Source organism: Hypomesus transpacificus, chromosome 23 (assembly GCF_021917145.1).
Source record: "Hypomesus transpacificus isolate Combined female chromosome 23, fHypTra1, whole genome shotgun sequence".
Lineage (NCBI taxonomy): Eukaryota > Metazoa > Chordata > Actinopteri > Osmeriformes > Osmeridae > Hypomesus > Hypomesus transpacificus.
In genome coordinates, this window is record NC_061082.1 from 4,925,358 (window position 1) to 4,944,042 (window position 18,685).

Genomic DNA, 18,685 nt, shown 5'->3' on the forward strand with positions numbered 1-18,685 from the left:
ATCTTCCTTCTGGCGGTGAGATTATTAATGCGCAATTAAGCTGACATCTGGAGGAGCACACCGAAGCAACCTGGCCTCGTTGTAATATTGAGCTCTTTGTAATTGAGGAAAGTGTGTCTCAGCAATAAATTACCCTTGGGTTGTGATTTTGTTATGGTTATCATTTGCAACGTTTTTCCCTCACCCCTGAGGCCCTCAGATATAATACCGTGCTAACCGTTCTGCATAGTCAGGCCAAACATTTTTATGTGAAATGACTTTGTAATTGACGCAGACACACAAAGGACTGTGTAGATTCAAAGGTAAGAGGCATTGCCCTGGAAAAAGTCAGAAACATAATTATCTTCTCTGGTTTACTAAAAAAATATATGTCGTGAGACAAACGGGTGATGTATCTTCTTGAACATTAAGATTGTAGTGAACTATTGAACATATCTATACGCCTCTGGTCAAGAACGGGAACAACTTGTCTGCTTCCTGTTCCGTTCTGTCCTCGTGTGACTCATTCCCAACAGGAGGAGAGTTACAATGAGGTCAGGTTGAGAGTGCACTAAAATTCAGATGTGGGAGTATGGCTGCATTAGACACAGCTTGGGCCGCCCAATTTGCCTGGAATCCTGCTAGCCGACACGGTAGGAAAAGACAACCAGTGCTGCTTTCTCTGCACATATCAAGCCACGGAACGGGGTGAATAACACCAGAATAACCTATGTGCATTTTTTCCTTTGATCAAGTTATTTCAGGACGTGGGAAATAAAGTCGTGATGAATAAAGCGGTGTCCGTCACAGAGACAGGCTGATGCAGGACAGCCTAGTTTATCGTTTAGTTTATCGTTGCAGTAAGCGTTTGCCCATTTCTTTGGTCCCTCTGTACCCATCTGTTTTCTCGTAAAACTAAGGCTACCTCATTCGGTTTATTAGTTTTACCCTCCAGTCTCCTTCACCTGGACAAAACAGGATGTTAACACCAGTGTTGCCTCATGAACAAAAAAATTCCCTAGATTAAACTAGGGACCTGTTTAGCGTTTTTTTATACAAAAGAATCGTCTGTGATACTTTTTGCAGTTAATGGTTTACGCTTCTTCAGTCAGTATTACCTTAAGGATGTCCTCTGTACCACAGCGCCTCCTGTTGGTCATTTGGTGGCACTGTTTTAATGTGGCTGTTAAGATTTATTAGTCATTCATGTAGATTGTAAAAAAGAACCGTAGTCAAAACGGAAATGTATACTATCAAATCAAAATATGCAAAGCAAGACTTGAATCTTTTCAATGTGGCATACATCCTATAAGAAAGATTCGTCATGAAATATTCATAGCCATCTTTTTGAAAGCATGAAATTGTTTTACTTGGGCTAAGGTTTAAAGACAGTTATCAGGAAAACCATTTGAGGACGTGTCATGTGAAAGCCAAATCGATCATTCCACTTATTGATGGAAGCAAAAACACAAATTGTAAATACAAAGATTCCCTCATAAGGCAGCTGAACACAGCTTAATGTGAAAATCAAGAAATAAAAGCCTTTCATTGTGATGTTTACCTTTTCATCTCCAGCTATCGGGCTTACCATAGTGCGTGTCTGGGAGATCTATAACCTGAATAGATAATAAGTACCCTGCCCTCTCTACAGACTAGTAGGTTGGTAAGGCATTCATTACAGACTGACAGCTTTCAGTGTGGTATTTTCTCATTTCACTGAATGAAAAAACAAATTGAAACTTAATTCGAACACATTTTCCATTATTTTATTAAGTTCATTAACTATGTACACATTAGTTGTTTGACAATCTCATCAATGGCTTCATCAGTCACCTTTATACAAATGTTTTGTTTGTTTTTGTTTTCAGTAGGAAAATAGACCTTGTTAGATTGGTTAAGACAAACAAGCCACACGATTAAGAAATACTGTACACATCTAACTGCATACTAACTTAAACGGCATTAACTAACCCCAGAAGGTTATAGACTGTTTGGGGTTAGGATAATATGGTTTTTCTCAGGACTGTAAGCGCTACATGTCGTCTATGGGGGAGAAGGTGACCAGCGGGGGCAGGCAGTACAGCTCTTGCCTGGGGGTCGACGGGATGCCTAGAGTCTCCAGGTCCAGGGAGAAAACCTTGTCTATGGTTTCCGTGGTTGCAGTCTCACCTGGCGTGTCTATCAGCCAGTCGCCGGTGTCCCGTCTGTCGCTGGGCGTGGCCTCTGGGGAGGGCGTGGCCTCTGGGGAGGGCGTGGCCTCTGGGGAGGGCGTGGCCTCTGGCGCCCTCTTCCTGGCGCCTGTGAAAGACGCTTCAGCGTACGCCTGTTGGAGCCTGTCGACGTGTTTACGGGCTGCGAGCAACACCGGCTCCATTCCTGCTCTCAGGGAGGGGATGTGGGGAAGGAGAAGCTCTCCCCCCTCCTCCTCTCCCTCCTCTCCCTCCTCGTCTCCCTCCTCGTCCCCAGAGCTGAGAAGGCTGTTTCCGCAGGGTGGTTCTGGCAGAGTCTCGTTGTCGAGGCTGAAGAGCAGCAGGCTGTTCTGGCTGAGGAGAGGCTGCATGCTGGAGGAGAGGCTGGAGTCTGGGAGAGGAAGGGAGGCCCCGTGCTGGGGGGCTGGGGTTGGGGCCAGGACGAGGGGGCTGGGGGTGGCGTTCTGCCTCTCGCTGAGGGGGCTGGGGGTGGCGTTCTGCCTCTCGCTGAGGGGGCTGGGGGTGGTGTTCTGCCTCTCGCTGAGGGGGCTGAGGTAGTTGAGGAGACTGTCATGCTGAGGTCTGCTGGCCTTCTGAGCCTCCCCCTCCTCCACCGCCTTCCTCCAGGATGACTTCACGTCCCTGACTGGAGAACCACACCTTCAGCACCCCCTCCATCACCCCCATCACCCCCTCCACACCTCCATCACCCCCTCCACACCTCCATCACTACCTGCACACCTCCATCACCCCCTCCACACCTCTATCACCCCCTCCACACGAACACTAAAGCCCCTACAGGCCCGCCTCTTGGAATAATATTCTAATTATAATGATCTGACATTATGGTGAACAGCTGTACTCACTCAGGCTGTCCGGGGTGCGAGGCAGCTGCTTCCTGCTGGAGAACGGGTCTGCTGCCAGCGTACTGAGCAAGCTGCCCAGCTCCACCCCTACACCAACACCGCCCCCTACAGGACTGGTGGTCACAGCCTCTGAGAACTAACATGGACACACAGAAAGATTATAGATTAAAACCTTAATGAAACTATACAAAAGGTAAGTAAAAAGGTATGTAGGTATGTAAAAAATTAATAAGAAAATAGTGTTTCTTAATTTGGATACAATGAAACAGACAGTTCATCTAAAACTTGTTAGCATCACTCTTTGGCAGGAGGCAGAGTGTACCTGGTCTGCCAGATTGTCACACTCCCAGTCCACGATCTGAGCTGCCTTCTTCACGGCCGACAGCTGGGGATGAGGGAGGGAGCGCTTCGACACGCTGACCTGAGGGGGAAGAGGTCGGGGGTCACAGGATCATTCACTTCATCCATCTGCTATTCATGTTACCAAGAAACCTGAGTAACCCCTAAACCGTACCAGACAGTCTGGAGATGTCCCAAACACATGCCCCAGACCTGATCTAGGCCTTTCACACAGTCTGCTGTGGATGCACCTCCCAGTAAAATGTTGTTCACTAATGGAAATACATTTCCATATGCTGTCATTTGGAATCACATCATCTAATTACTTGTCATTTGAAGAGCTCAGTTTGATTCATGGGGAGCATGAGGTTAGTAGATGCCTGTACCTTCTGAGGAGGAGGGGCAGGGGCTGGGGCAGGGGCTGGGGCTGGGGCAGGGGCCGTGACCAGGCCAGCCAGAGGAGGTTCAGCTGGAGTGAGGAGCGTTGTGGTCCTGGGAGGAGAGCGCCCCCTGGGTGAGAGATGAGCTGCTGTCCTGCCCCCAGCTGGAGGGCCGGACCTGCACACCAGAGAACAGAGGGTCCTTAGATTAGTTTCTCTGATTGGGACAGTGAGAAGGTGCACACACCACACGGATGCCACTAGAGGTCGACACTGAGACAGTAATAAACGGGGTTAACCTTCCACACCTGCTGTCGTCGGTGGTAACCGCGGCGACAGCTCTGAGAGGATCTGAGTCCTTCTCTGCGGGTTCCTCTTCGGAGAATTCTGTAAGCAGATTTACATTCAGAAACACTAACACATTCAAGAAAGGCTAACTTTTGAATAATTCTGAAAATGTGTTCCTGAGTGTGTCTGAAAGCTCCCCTCACTCCTACACACACACACACACACACACACGCTCGCTCGCTCCTGCACCAGCTGTCAGAGTGTGTGTGGCGTTAGTGGTGCTCACGCACCGAGGAGCTTGGCAGGGTACTGGGAGAAGATGCTGCATCTGGAGCTGGACTCTGAGGACGCTTCAAAACACAGAGGAGCCATGGGGGACAGGAAGGTAAGGGCCTGGAGAGAGGGGGGGAGAGAGGAGGGGAGGGGGGGGGGAGAGGAGGGGGGGGAGAGGGGGGGGGGGAGAGAGGGGGGGGGGGGAGAGAGGAGGGGGGGGAGAGAGAGGAGGGGGGGGGGGAGAGAGGAGGGGAGAGAGGAGGGGAGGGAGAGGGGGGGGGGGGGGAGAGAGAGGAGGGGAGAGAGAGTGGGGGGGGAGAGAGAGGAGGGGAGAGAGAGGAAATGGGGGGGGGAGAGGGGGGGGGAGAGAGGAGAGAGAGGAAGGGTGGGGAGAGAGGGAGAGAGGAGGAGGGGGGGGGGGGGGAGAGGAGGGAGGGGGGGGGGGAGAGAGGAAGGGGGAGAGAAGAAGGGGGGAACAGAGGTGGGCTTTGAAGACCTTGTTTCACCTCTATCGTGGAAATCTTCCCCAAAACGTCACAGGAGAGGTGTGATCTGATGTGATGTCAGAGGACATGTGTGGTGAGGTACTCACGGGGTCCTCGTTGAGGAAGGAGGTGAGGGGGTGCTGCTTCAGGGTCTGGGCCCAGCGCCTCTCCCAGTCCTCCTCCAACATCCTGATGACGCTCTTCACCTCCGGAACCTCCTCCCGGGAGATCTTCTTCCTGCCAGGCACCGTGACAGGAACAAACATGGAGACACTCAGTAACAGGCAACAAGGAGACTGGTGCCGTGGTCTGCAGGTACGACTAGAAAACCCAGACAACCCCATGTGATCCCAGCACGATCTGACAACGTTCCAAAGGGCTTCTTGTGATGTCACGGAACGCCTCAGCCTTCATTAGACGTTCCGAGGCGGTCTCAGACTCCTGGACCCGACCGTAGTTCCTGTGCCGTGAGTGTGGTCAGGACGTACCTCATGAGACGCAGGCTCTCCAGGGAGCGGGCCATCTCCTGGCTCTTCTCCTGGAAGACCCGGGGGCTGGGGAGGGAGGCGGGGGCGTGGCGGGAGGCCAGGGCCCACTCCTCCCCCAGGAGACGCAGGGCGTGGGTCAGCAGCTCCAGGGTTCCCAGCAGGTTCATCTGCCCCCCCTCGTACACGCCTCCCTCGCCCCCCTGGAACACACGAGGCAGGCCGTCAACACTGAACACGTACAGTCACGTATACGGGTTTTCGACCTGTACAAGGCGTGATCGCGTCACACATCTTAATTCTAAATGTACGGGATTAGGGAAAGAATGAAAGATTTTAAAACCACGTATATATTTAATACAGCCCTCAGAAAACATTGTAGAGCATCCACACACACACACACACACACACACACACAGTGTCCACACACACACACACCGAGAGAGAGCGTCCTTACTTGGAGCTGCAGGTGCTCCACTCTCCGCAGGAGGGCCAGGGGGATGTGGAGGTCCAGGTCTCTACCATCCAGGACGTAGTGGCCCTCCTGTCCTCTGAGCACGCTCTCCACCACACACCGCTCCTGCCGCAGGGCCGACTGCACCGCCTCCACCCTCGACCACAGGGAGCGCACCTGGCCCGCCCCGGACACAACTACATCAGCTGACTACAGATACCAACCCTGAGCCTCCTCCTGCAGACGGCAAGGTGTAGGAGTTTGTTATGCCTGGTTCTGACCTTTACCTAGTAACTACAAGGGTTGACTGGTTAACTAGACCCAGTCTGGACCTCTGAACTTCAATAGAACAATGATCTTAAACTGGTGGCCCTTTATGAAAGATTTAAACGTAAAGGTTTAAACTGGACCAGTAGTGGTATGTAAGCAGCACGACAATACTCCTAAGGTATAAGTATATATAAGTGAATGTAAAAAGAAGGGGAACCTTCTGGATCTTCTGAGCCAGAGCAGTGCTGTCCTGTTCAGAGTCCTGGTTGTGAAGCCTGGGTGACAGAGAGGGGTTCAGTCAGACAGCATGGACACTAGCAGGATAGACACATCAACTGTGACTAGGAGCATCAGGAAACATCTTGGTCTTACTTCAGCAGATCTTCATACTTGGCGTCTTCGGCTCTTCTGTCTCTCAGAGACTTCACCTGGGACCTGAGGGGTTGAGGACCATGAGGACCAGTCAGGGTTTAATGCTCTAAAATCCAGTTTAAAACCATGTTCAAATATAATTATTTTAACATTGTAACCATGTATCAAAAGGGGATCATTCTAACTGTGTTTCAGTGGTCAGAGTTGAGGAGCCGGTCTACACGTGTGTGTGTGTGTCTCCATTGTGGCTCCTCCTTTGGGAGGAGTTGCAGACTCACTGGGCCCGTCTCTGGTACTCCTGCAGCAGCTGGTCCTGGTGCAGCGCGGCTCTGAGGAACCTGCTCCTCACCAGACACAGACGCTTCTCCGCCGTCTCAGGACAGGAGGCTGGACTCCAGGCCGCCTCCGGGACCCACGTGCCGTCTGCCGACACAGCAAAACCACCCCAGACAGGAGACTGTGATGTGGGGAGCAGAGCAGGGCTCCATCCCTGTTCCTGGAGAGCTACCTGGGTCCCAGTAGGTTTACACTCCAACACTAATCTATCACACCTGAATGGGCTGCTTGATCAGGTGACTAGTGTTGAATCAGGTTAAATAAGTGTGGTTGGAAATTTAAAAAAATCTACAGGCGGGTAGCACTCCAGGAACAGGGCTGGAAACCCCTGGCATAGTGGTTTTCAGATTGTGTGTGTGTGTGCAACACGTGGGCTAATCGTACCTGTGGAAAATGTCTTCATGTCCTGCAGCATAACATGATTGGCTAACCAGAGCATCAGGTTGATGAACTTGGGCCCACCAGGTGAGAGAAACAGCGATGCTGCTACTTTGGGACCTGCGCTGCCATTTTCATCCTGTTCACGTGATTAGACGAGATGCTTAGCCCAAGTCATAGAACAAGTGAGATTATCGGAAAATAGCAGACAAATACTGACAACTTTTCTCTCAGATTTGCTGCAACAAACATTGGGTGTTTTCTATTTGGTGTATTTGGAAATTCCAAAGAAAATGTCAGTCAGTTCAGCTATTCTAAACTTGATTTAGAATACTTGATTCTAAACGTGTTCCAAATTTTGAAACCAACTCCACCAAACAGGCCCAGGCATGATGGATGATGTACTGTGAAGTGCTCACTTAAATGGCACATTATTGATGGTAAAATCTGTCTAGTAATGTCTGCAATGTTTGAACCCCTTCTGTTCTTGTAGCTTTGCATGTGGTGAGATGTCTTACAAGTGAAATATATGTGCTGCTTGGCAACTTTAACAAATATCACCAAAAGCGTACAAATGATTGATCCTTACCGTTATATCTCGCAGCCATGCACACGTGATTTTACGGAATTCCGCATCTGCTTTGTGATCCATAATTGGCCAGCAATGTCTTTTAGAATGAAAGGTCATCAAGTTATTATGGCAAACATTGTTTCATAAACAACGAAGTTGGGCACGTATGTCTTATTTAACCCTATGAATAGGCTACACCAGTAAAACGCCAACATTGAACATACCTGTATGAATCATGGAAACGGGACGGGTTAAGTTTTTCCAATAGAAAATGAGTAACTATACAGAAAGCATCCTTGTTTGGTCTGTCAAACATGTTTCTGGAAGGAAAGGAAAGTACGAATAAACCCTAAGATTATCTGAAATCCAGAGTGAATGCAATGCCAAAAGCGTAGAGCTATACTAAATACAAATTAATTACAACAGAACTAACTTAGCTTAGTCTAGCTACTATACAGTACCATCTGTAGGCTAATATTAACTACGCTAGTAAATTGCCATATCCAACGCTGAATCAGTTCTGAAAGCTTTTATTTGAGCTAAGCTACGTTAGCTAGCTGTATACTAGCTAGCTTGCTGTAAAAACGCTTATTTTCAAATTGATTGACTGGCTAGTAGCTAGCGTTAGCTAGCAGTTTGGAAGTTACGTAAAAAGACTCACGGTCCAAGATTTATGTGTTTGATATTGCCTTTGCTGGCTCCGTGTGATGCCGCAACTTCGGGCTGAATTCCAAGACCCATAAGAGCCCACCACAAATATCTACCGTTAGTTTTCTGTGAGTTCGACATCTTTACAAAACTAGCTGGCAAGCTAGCTTGCTAACCACAGGATCCTGTAGTAGGAAGACAACTTCTCAACGCGGGCAAATGTTTGGGTTAAAGTTAGAAGCAAATGACGTAAAGGAAATGGTCCAATCCAAAATGCCCATTCACGATGACATCAGGGCCTGTTTAAGGACATTCTCTGATGATATTCATAAAGAGGTTCGATTTAACTTGAGTGACAGTTCGACAATTGATCTGGGACTTCTGATTTAAACAAGTATATTGCCGAATGTCGTTTGTAGCAATTTGGTTTGCTAAACAGTTATGATATATTGAAAAACCTAGAAAATCTTAAACTGTTTTACTGACACATCGTTTCCTTGTAATGGGTTGTCATTTTATGCGACGGTCATAAATCGACAAATTAACAGCGATTATATTTTCTCAGTTTTCAATCGTTTTTTTGTTAAGTAATCAGCTGGGCTATTGCTTTCAGTTTCAGATTGACTGCCTAATGCAGATTCCCAGAATGTCTGCGATACGAAATTTTACTATATATAGTAAAATTTCGTATAGGCTATACACACACACACATATACAAACATATAGCCTATGTAGCGGGGTCTCGTCGTGTTAAAATAGAAATACTTAATTTATCATAAAGTTCGGGGCACCACCCTAATATTGGTTTAGGACATTAGGGAATCCTATATTTAACATGTAATAATCAGTCTCATCTTTAGGAATGAATTCGTTCTAAGTGTAGAGCCAATCGTAGCATCAGTGAACACGCACGTCAAAATATCTTTACAATGAATTTATTCAAGTAAGGTAAACAGATCTTATGAACAAGTTAGATTATGGGTTTGATATGAGTTATTGGTTTCAATGAACAGAATGAAATGGACTAATTTAAAGAAAGACAGAAATGGTAAGTCAGTGATTACATCCTTACAAATCATAAACAGAGCTCACGCCAATGCCATGTCTGGGAGGAAAGAGCGTTAGCCATAGTTACGTTTGATCAGGGGTTGATCAATGAGGTTGAGGGCGGTTTGCGCCAAAGGTCCATTTGAAGAATCGGAAGTGAAAACACGGCTATCTTGGTACAGTTACAAAATATAGTTGAATGGTTGTTTTATTATGAGAGCTTTGTGTAGATACCAAGAATGACATGGTTATCTTTCAGGAAGAAGGATTAGTTACTAGAATCAAGATTTCAGTGAACACAACATTAAAACAAAGTAACAAACATGACACAAATATCCCTCTCATAATTCTCCACCTTGTACTCTCGTGGTAAAGGTGAAGTCTGAAGAACTTTCCTCAAAAGTTCTGATTAAGGTATGTTCTTTGTTCAACTGCCGCCAAAACGGATGCAAATGGTTTCTGGAGACTGCAGGAGGGCTGAGATTGGGGAGGTCCCCCCCCATTTCTATGATTCCTTTGCATCGGCATTTGGTGGGTAATCAGCATACTGAGGGTGTCACAAAGGCTGATTAGGTTTGTCTGATGTGATTGAATCACTCTTCAGGTGTGGCAAGATGTTGGCTCCGTGTGGTCTTGCTGACCTCACTACATCCCCCCGGATGTCAACTTTCATAGACCGTCGTCGGTGAAACTGTTGACATGAAGACAAGAGAAGAAAGACCACAGCAGCGTAACAGCATGTCACCCCCCCTCCCCAGACATTGGCATGGCTATGAGCGATTAAGCTATGACATGACATAGGGAAAAGGTTGAGAGAAAACAATTGAAACAAAAAGAGGCACTTGAAGTGGCTTACAATGGCCGTAGCTATTGAAGCTTTGTGACTATGGGTGTAGATAAGGGAAAAGTTGTCGGCTTTTCAATCTTTTTAAATCCAACTAGTTTCAATAAATTCATTTAGGTTATGGTTACAATTGACTGCCAAAGACGTACACAAATAAGCAAGTAAAGGTGCAAGGTAATAATAGTACATACTTTAACACAATTATAGTTACTAAGTAGCTTCTTGTAGTCAACTTAACTAAACCACATTGATGAACTGCATCTAACAATGTAACTTTAGTTTGGCAACCACTGTTTAAGACACAGTTAGCTGCGGGAATAGTCAATGCTTTTTCCGAAAAGCTATCGTGGCGGCATAATAGGTTACGTGTAGAAACTGCGTTGTTTAGTTGCTTCTAAACAAAAGTCCTTCAGGACTAAAGGCTCCTATGCTACTTTCCTTGAATAGCTGGCCGAGGCAGATTACAACGTAAATGTCGGGGCCGCGGTGTTCCTGAGCACGCGCGTACCTCCGGTCAAACCTAGCTGCTTCCTTTGAGCTAGCTGGTCCCACACACACACACACACACATTAAAAGCTTGGCCCTATTTTACAAAACAATTGAATACGCACACAGCCACTGTAGCCCAGGCACAGTGGTATTAAAAACATGATGCTACATATAGTTAGAGCTAGCTCTATTTTAACAGTTCGTTTCACAAAAGTTACGATTGCTCATATCAATCTATTTTAGCCTCACACGGAGCGCCATTATGTAGCGGGGTCTCGTCGTGTTAAAATAGAAATACTTAATTTATCATAAAGCTCGGGGCACCACCCTAATATTGGTTTAGGACATTAGGGAATCCTATATTTAACATGTAATAATCAGTCTCATCTTTAGGAATGAATTCGTTCTAAGTGTAGAGCCAATCGTAGCATCAGTGAACACGCACATCAAAATATCTTTACAATGAATTTATTCAAGTAAGGTAAACAGATCTTATGAACAAGTTGGATTATGGGTTTGATATGAGTTATTGGTTTCAATGAACAGAATGAAATGGACTAACTTAAAGAAAGACAGAAATGGTAAGTCAGTGACTACATCCTTACAAATCATAAACAGAGCTCACGCCAATGCCATGTCTGGGAGGAAAGAGCGTTAGCCATAGTTACGTTTGATCAGGGGTTGATCAATGAGGTTGAGGGCGGTTTGCGCCAAAGGTCCATTTGAAGAATCGGAAGTGAAAGCACGGCTGCGCTGCAAGGTCGTGTGGCTGAATCTGCGGGATCTCAGTCAAGTCGCAATGATAATTGCGTTTTGGGTTCTTCTGTTGAAACGTCCAGATAGTGTCGCGATCACTATAAAGTTGAATCTCAGGAGAAGCTTGGGGACGTCCTTTGGAACGCCAATCCCGATGGCGTTCATGCCATGGTTGGTTTCGCTGGAGTCCGAGATTAATGGTCATCTCAGATATTTATACAGTTCAGAGTTCGAGGGAGGACCTGTCTGGGTCAGACGTTGATTGGGGGAAGCTGGGTTGTCAACTCTCCCCTCCTTCCTTCACACCTACCAAAGGTGTGATCTGGTCTCTGGCTGGTTCAAAAGATCATTCAAATATTGTTCTGGACATCTTGGTACAGTTACAAAATATAGTTGAATGGTTGTTTTATTATGAGAGCTTTGTGTAGATACCAAGAATGACATGGTTATCTTTCAGGAAGAAGGATTAGTTACTAGAATCAAGATTTCAGTGAACACAACATTAAAACAAAGTAACAAACATGACACAAATATCCCTCTCATAATTCTCCACCTTGTACTCTCGTGGTAAAGGTGAAGTATGAAGAACTTTCCTCAAAAGTTCTGATTAAGGTATGTTCTTTGTTCAACTGCCGCCAAAACGGATGCAAATGGTTTCTGGAGACGTGTTGTCTCAAGCAGGCCCTTTGAAGCTTGCAAGCTAGCAGGAGGGCTGAGATTGGGGAGGCCCCCCCCCCACCCCCCCCCCCCCCCCCCCCCCCCCCCCCCCCCCCCCATTTCTATGATTCCTTTGCATCGGCATTTGGTGGGTAATCAGCATACTGAGGGTGTCACAAAGGCTGATTAGGTTTGTCTGATGTGATTGAATCACTCTTCAGGTGTGGCAAGATGTTGGCTCCGTGTGGTCTTGCTGACCTCACTACACCTACATGTTTATAACCTATAGGTTATATTTTTGCTTCTCTCCACAAGAATTGTGCACAAAAAGTAGCCACTTTCAGTTTCAGTTTCGATGACTAGACTATAAATAACTCCATCAAGAGAGCATTTTCACAGTAGTTTGACTACAGTACAGAGCCTCCTGGTCGCCAGCCTTGTAATATTTGGATCTATATTCCCAGTTTAGGTAAGTTATGAGCCTATTCCGGGAGTTAATCATGTTGCTCACTGTTTTCTATTTACATTGTATTTTATTAATTTAGCATACACTTCAATTCGAAGAGACGTAAACATTTTTATATAGACCTAGATCAAGCAGAATATCAAGCAGAATATCAAGAATCAGAGAAGATCAGAGAATCCTCTAGAGAAGAGCATAGGCGAAGAGCTAGACGATTTTGTTTTCCGAGTCACTCTGCGCCTCACATTACAGAACCGCATGGCTAGTTAAAGTGAAACAATAACGGCACAGTTACTAAATTACACTACACAAACAATATAAATGTGGCAATTTTTTGTTCGACGATATATCCAAATCATGTATTGTAGGCCTAATAGCCCGCTGGGTACGCGAGCCATATTATAATGAGTGTTCCATTTCAGCCCTTTCAAACGCTCTCACGCCACACTTAGCATTTCTAGCCAGCCTGGGAGGGGGCAGGGGGGGGGGGGGGGGGGGGGGGGGGGGGGTCAAACTTGACGACCCTGTCATATTACAGTTCCGCACTGCAGGGAAATTGTCAAGAGCAAAAGACATTCCAACTGGCAGGCAGACATAGAATCAGAATTTTGTAGAAATGTACAACAAAATATGGAACTATACAATATTAAATAAAACGAACAATTCGAGAGTGCAGTTTGACAGTGCAGTTGGGCTGTACATGATAAGTGACAGAGTATCAGTGGAGGGCTGTAGATAAGACCTGGGACGCACTGGCTGCCAAGCCGATAAGCTGCGATACATTTTTTGGTGCAATAAACCTTTATTGGGGAAAAGAAATAAGTGTCATCTTTGAATATGGGTCATCTTTAGTGGTTAACATTTTTGCAATAATAACAAAAATAAAAAACAGATGAACGAACAGCAGTATGAATGTGTCGGGCGTGGTGGTTTATAACCTGGTATTACAGCTCGAGATAAATATGGGTCATCTTTAGTTGCGGAAAGAACTTAACTGTTTGAAGTTTCCTTAACTGCAGTACCTCACAGATCGGTAGGTTGCCGGCCTGCAATTCCAAACTGAAACTTTCTGAGTGTCTGTCCTCGTTGTGTCTCTCAGCAGAACCGTCATGTCTGGGACAGTCAGCATGAAGGAGCCAGTGTGCCTGGTGGAGAGTGACAGAGAAGGGAGACTGCATGTGGTGCCAGCTGCACAGGACATCCTGAACCAGATAGACCAGCATGTGGTGGTGGTGGCGGTGGTGGGTTTGTACCGCACTGGCAAGTCCTACCTCATGAACAAGCTAGCCGGGAAGAACAAAGGTGGGCACGTTTAACATCTATTCCTAGAATCGATGACTCTCGCATTGTCCTGACGACACTTTGGATTTGTTTCACAACACACCCCACAAAGGGGATCCACAAATCCACAGTATAGGAGGAGGATGAACCAATAGAAATCCCCTGTAGGTTGTAGGATCCTCCTGATGCAGCAGAACCTAATGCTGTTCTTTACTGCTGATCCCGCATTGGGCTGTTATACCTTTCGGTAAATAAAATAGATCTCCTTTCAGTCATGTAGATGTACGAGCCCGATCTTGTCACCGTGGGAATCTCACTTACAGTATAAATGTTTCATTATATTCAGTGCATTATGGACAAACCCATTTGCTTGCGAGACCATACTGTAGCCAGTCACAGCAATGGTGCTGGTTATTGTCATATTGTTGTTTTAGTTCCAGCCTATCTGTCTGGTGCAGCAAACTCAGTACAGGACACTGTGCTTCCTCAGATAGAACAAGATGTGTACTTTCAGTTTCATTCTGAACAAACTAGCTTTTAATAGTCCCAGCCAGTAAAGCACATGATAACATTGTTATGTTTAGCTGTTAGAAAACACATAAAATAACATAACAAAGATTTTTTATAAACAAATTAGACGTGGCATTGATTTGAACTATGTTTTTTCATACCAATAATGTAGGTCTGAAATACGACACACTACAATTTAAGTTAACCTTTTTCAAACGCTCTTTTCCTATATTTGATGTCCTCAAGGATTTGCCCTGGGAGCCACCATACAATCCAAGACTAAGGGCATCTGGATGTGGTGTATGCCTCATCCTAAACAAGCTGACCACACTCTGGTGCTGCTGGACACAGAGGGACTAGGGGACGTAGAGAAGGTGAGGGGTCAAAGTTCACACACAGGAAATGGATGTAAATTGATGTTGGATCTGGTTGAAGCAAATACTTTCAAATATTTTGGGAGCACTTGATTTAGGTTGATTTAGCAAACTTTGCTAAATCAATACTTTTGCACGCCCAATCTTTCAGTTTTTGATTTGTTAAAAAAGTTTGAAATATCCAATACATTTCGTTCCACTTCATGATTGTGTCCCACTTGTAGTTGATTTTTTCCAAAAAAATACCAATACTTTCGCAAGGCACTGTACATTTTAGATAGCATTTTAGTGTTAGTAAATATATAAACAATCTAATGCAGCGTAGAAAACCATGTTGATAAGATGAACAGAACAAACAGGCACTGTGACAGTGAAGAAGTTTGAGGGCTTATTTTGATAGTATCTTTTACTTTTACCTTTATTAGCTTGTCTACTTTCCCCTGTGTTTTCTAACTGATGTGTCTGAAGTACATAGAGAGCAATGTAAAAACCGGTGCCAGATTCCTCGTATGTGTCCATATACTTGGTCAATAAAGCTCATTATTCTGATTCAGCTACAGTGGTTTCCCTATTGTCTTTTACTATCCTACTGAACTTCCCAACCTACTCCTCTTCAGACTGTTCAGAATCGGAGGAACAACCGTCCCTGAACATTACCAAAGTCGGGCATGTGCTTTAGGTGTCACATGTCATTTTTTAAATTTTGTTTCCAGGGTGATGAGAAGAACGACAACTGGATCTTCTCCCTTGCTGTCCTCCTCAGCAGCACTATGGTGTACAACAGCATGGGCACCATCGACAACCACGCTTTGGAGAAACTCCAGTATCCTGCATGTCTACAGAGGAGCACATGTAGCTTAGCACAGTTAACACACACTGAGGTTTAGCACAGTTAACATACTCTGAGGTTTAGTACAGTTAACACACACTGAGGTTTAGCACAGTTAACATACTCCGAGGTTTAGCACAGTTAACACACACTGAGGTTTAGCACAGTTAACACATGTGTATTGTTTTTTTATTCTAGATAAGATATCAATTATCTTAAAGTTTTTACCACCCAATCAAGATGCATAGATACACGCCCATCCCTCATAAGAGAATGTTCCAGTTTCATTTTGTCCTCAACACCGCCCCCTGCAGCTACGTGACTGAACTGACAGAGCACATCAAGGTGAAGTCTGGGAATGGAGATGAAGATGAATCCACAGAATACATGCGATTCTTTCCCTCCTTCGTGTGGACAGTTCGTGACTTCACCCTGGAGTTGAAGCTCGATGAAAAAGCCATCACAGCAGACCAGTACCTGGAGAACGCCCTCAAGCTGAAACCAGGTGAGAGAAACTTCAAGGACTCAATGGTTTTGTGAAATGGGGAGCTTTACCTTCTCAACACACTTTGGTACATAAGTGTCTTGATCACAAATGTTGTCCAATATTGAAACATTGGTCGCATTATTGTAAAATTAAGTTGCAACGGTTTTCCAAAGGTCACAGTAAGAATATTCAGGCATACAACCTCCCTCGCGAATGCCTCCGGAACTACTTCTCTCCTCGCTGGTGTTTTGTGTTTGATCGTCCGGCTGACGGAGAGAAGATGAGACGCATGGAGGAGCTGACCGATGCTGACTTAGAGCCCAAATTTGTCCAGCAGTCAAATAACTTCTGTACCCACATCTTCACCAACGCCAAAACCAAGACCTTGAAAGGAGGCGTTAAGGTAACTGGCAGATGTGAGTATTACCGAAAACCTAACTTCCATCCAGTAACATAGTTCATGTTGCAACCTTATTGATTGTATGACAACCATACATTTGTGTCTCTGTGTCTCTACCGCAGTGTTGGGTAACCTGGCAGAGACGTACGTTGCTGCCATCCGCAGCGGGCAGATCCCCTGCCTGGACAACGCCGTGCTGGCGCTGTCAGAGATTGAGAACTCCGGTGCTGTTGAGCGTGCCAGGGTGTTCTACCAGGAGAACATGGCATCATTTGTGGTGTTCCCCACTGAGACCCAGGAGGATCTGTCTGATATCCACGCCCAGATAGAGAAGGAGGCTCTGGCCATTTTCATGAAAAGTACCTTTAAGGACGAGAATCAGAAATACCAGACCAAGCTCATGGTGTGTCTTTCCAGATGTTTTTTATGCCTTTTTCAACTTTCAAGCTGTTTTGTTCGTTGATAATAATAGTTCCTAATAGTTGTAAGAGTGTCATATGTCTGGCATATATTTTCAACATTGAGAGTGTGTACAGAAAGTGCAAATTTAAATTTGTCCTAACTTGTACTCAGGACTAAATCTTGAGATTGAGTTTTCCTCCTGAAGGGATTTTATAATGCCCCTTAAAGTCAGGAAAACAAAACCAGTATTGTTTTAAATGTCCTTTAACATCTTCTTTTTGCTGTTGTCTTTTCAGGAAGTGCTTCAGGCAGAGTACCAGCAGATCTGGGAGAAGAACTGCCAGGAGTCTAAGAGGAAGTGTGAAAGCATCATCAAGCGTGTCTTCGGCCCTCTGGAGGAGAAGGGGAGCTCTGCCTACACTGTCCCTGGTGGATACAACAAGTACTGCACTGACCTCCAAATGATGATCCAGAAATACAAAGCTGCAGAGGGCAAAGGAGTGAAGGTTTGTTTGGGAGAAGTGGTGCTTTCACATGTGTTCAGATGAGAGTTTAAATCAGTATTACTTAAGTGAGATATTAGAAGCGCTAATATTAATGTAAAATCAGTTTCCAGGTGTGTAGTTAAAGTTATCATCTCTCCTCTCTCTCTCTGTGCGTGTGTGCTCAGGCAGAGGAGGTTATCCAGGTGTACCTGGATGGGCTGGCCAACCTTGGACAGACTATCCTGGCTGCAGACAAGTCTCTCTCTAAAGCTGAGCAGAGGACTAAAGGTAACATGAGGATACTATACTATCACTATAGCACCGCAATATTTTAGGAAGTGTATTTCATGTAACCTGCTGCTCTCTCTCGCTCTCTCTCTCCATCTCTCTCTCCACCTCTCTCTCTCTCTCTCTCTCTCTGTGTGTGTGTAGAGGAAGAGGCCAGGAGGGAGCAGGTTGAACGAGAGCGGTGTGCAGCGCAGGAGCAGGTCAGGATGCTGAAGAGCCTGCAGGAGGACCAGAACAGAACTCACCAGCAGCACATCAACCAGCTGAAGGAGAAGATGGAGGGCGACATGAGAAATGCCACTGCAGAGTACCAGAGAGTTCTGGACGCCAAGCTGAAGGTGAGACACACTTAGATGTACACACAGTCTCTTTACACAGGAGGAACTAAACAAACTTTCTTTGCTCTATAAGTCTCTGCAGGCCAAGCAGAATGTATGACTACCAAACTCACACGCACAAAAATAATGCGTGGAGACGTAATTTGGTTAGCACAAAATGATGAAATCCTCAATCTGTTACTACTTAGCACAACTACATCCTCCATCCTGCTTTCCTGAATGTTTTTTTTTACTTTTACAGGAGCAAAAGGACCTCCTCAAGCATGGCTTTGATGAAAAAGCACGGCAAATGCAAAGTGAGATACAGGATCTAAAAACTCAGAAGTACCAAGAGGAGAAGGATAGTCCATCCTTTATGAACAAGGCTTTGAACTTTGTTGGAGACACTGCCATGATGGTTCTACCAGGATTTCTTCCAAAACTGGGTGGATTGGCTCTAAAGTTAGTCTCCAAAATTTTCTAATTTTGTGCTTTGAAGTAAAAGTTAAACAAAAATAATTTGGGATTGATTGACTTTGCTTAAAGATTGAAACTTTAGATACGTGGGTTCCAGGGGCGTGTTCAGGGAGTGGCCTAGGGTGGCACGGGCCACCCCTGAAATCTGATTGGCCACCCCAATATATGATTGGCTATATGCCCAGTCAGAGGCGGGCCACCCCTGGTGCCACCCCTATCAAAAATGTCTGGACACGTTCCTGGTGAGTTCTAAATGTTTCTGACGC

The 18,685-nt window shown here is 45.6% G+C and overlaps 2 protein-coding genes across 3 annotated transcripts; one reads left to right on the forward strand and one right to left on the reverse strand.

Moving 5' to 3' along the window:
* Positions 1-507: 507 nt before the first annotated feature.
* On the reverse strand, positions 508-8,608 carry haus6 (HAUS augmin-like complex, subunit 6). Its single transcript, XM_047046482.1, has 17 exons — positions 8,327-8,608; positions 7,890-7,985; positions 7,684-7,762; positions 7,101-7,233; positions 6,659-6,803; positions 6,381-6,443; positions 6,226-6,283; positions 5,742-5,915; positions 5,288-5,487; positions 4,907-5,036; positions 4,332-4,434; positions 4,062-4,140; positions 3,760-3,931; positions 3,357-3,455; positions 3,035-3,170; positions 2,648-2,814; positions 508-2,614 (listed from the first exon to the last, which is right to left on the reverse strand). Exons 1-17 carry the CDS (start codon positions 8,452-8,454, stop codon positions 2,012-2,014), a joined length of 2,565 nt encoding a protein of 854 aa, XP_046902438.1. The 5' UTR covers positions 8,455-8,608; the 3' UTR covers positions 508-2,011.
* Positions 8,609-12,360: 3,752 nt separating this feature from the next.
* LOC124485130 (guanylate-binding protein 1-like) lies at positions 12,361-18,461 on the forward strand. 2 transcript variants are annotated; one of them, XM_047046492.1, is made up of 11 exons: positions 12,361-12,575; positions 13,672-13,871; positions 14,607-14,734; positions 15,448-15,557; positions 15,878-16,068; positions 16,224-16,466; positions 16,573-16,853; positions 17,149-17,358; positions 17,523-17,625; positions 17,770-17,963; positions 18,205-18,461. In XM_047046492.1, the coding sequence occupies exons 2-11, from the start codon at positions 13,679-13,681 to the stop codon at positions 18,424-18,426; spliced, it is 1,875 nt and encodes a 624-aa protein (XP_046902448.1). In that variant the 5' UTR covers positions 12,361-12,575; positions 13,672-13,678; the 3' UTR covers positions 18,427-18,461. The 2 variants fall into 2 exon arrangements, with proteins under 2 accessions (XP_046902448.1, XP_046902447.1); XM_047046491.1 differs by having other exon boundaries at positions 12,362-12,575; positions 13,669-13,871.
* The last annotated feature ends 224 nt before the right edge of the window (positions 18,462-18,685 follow it).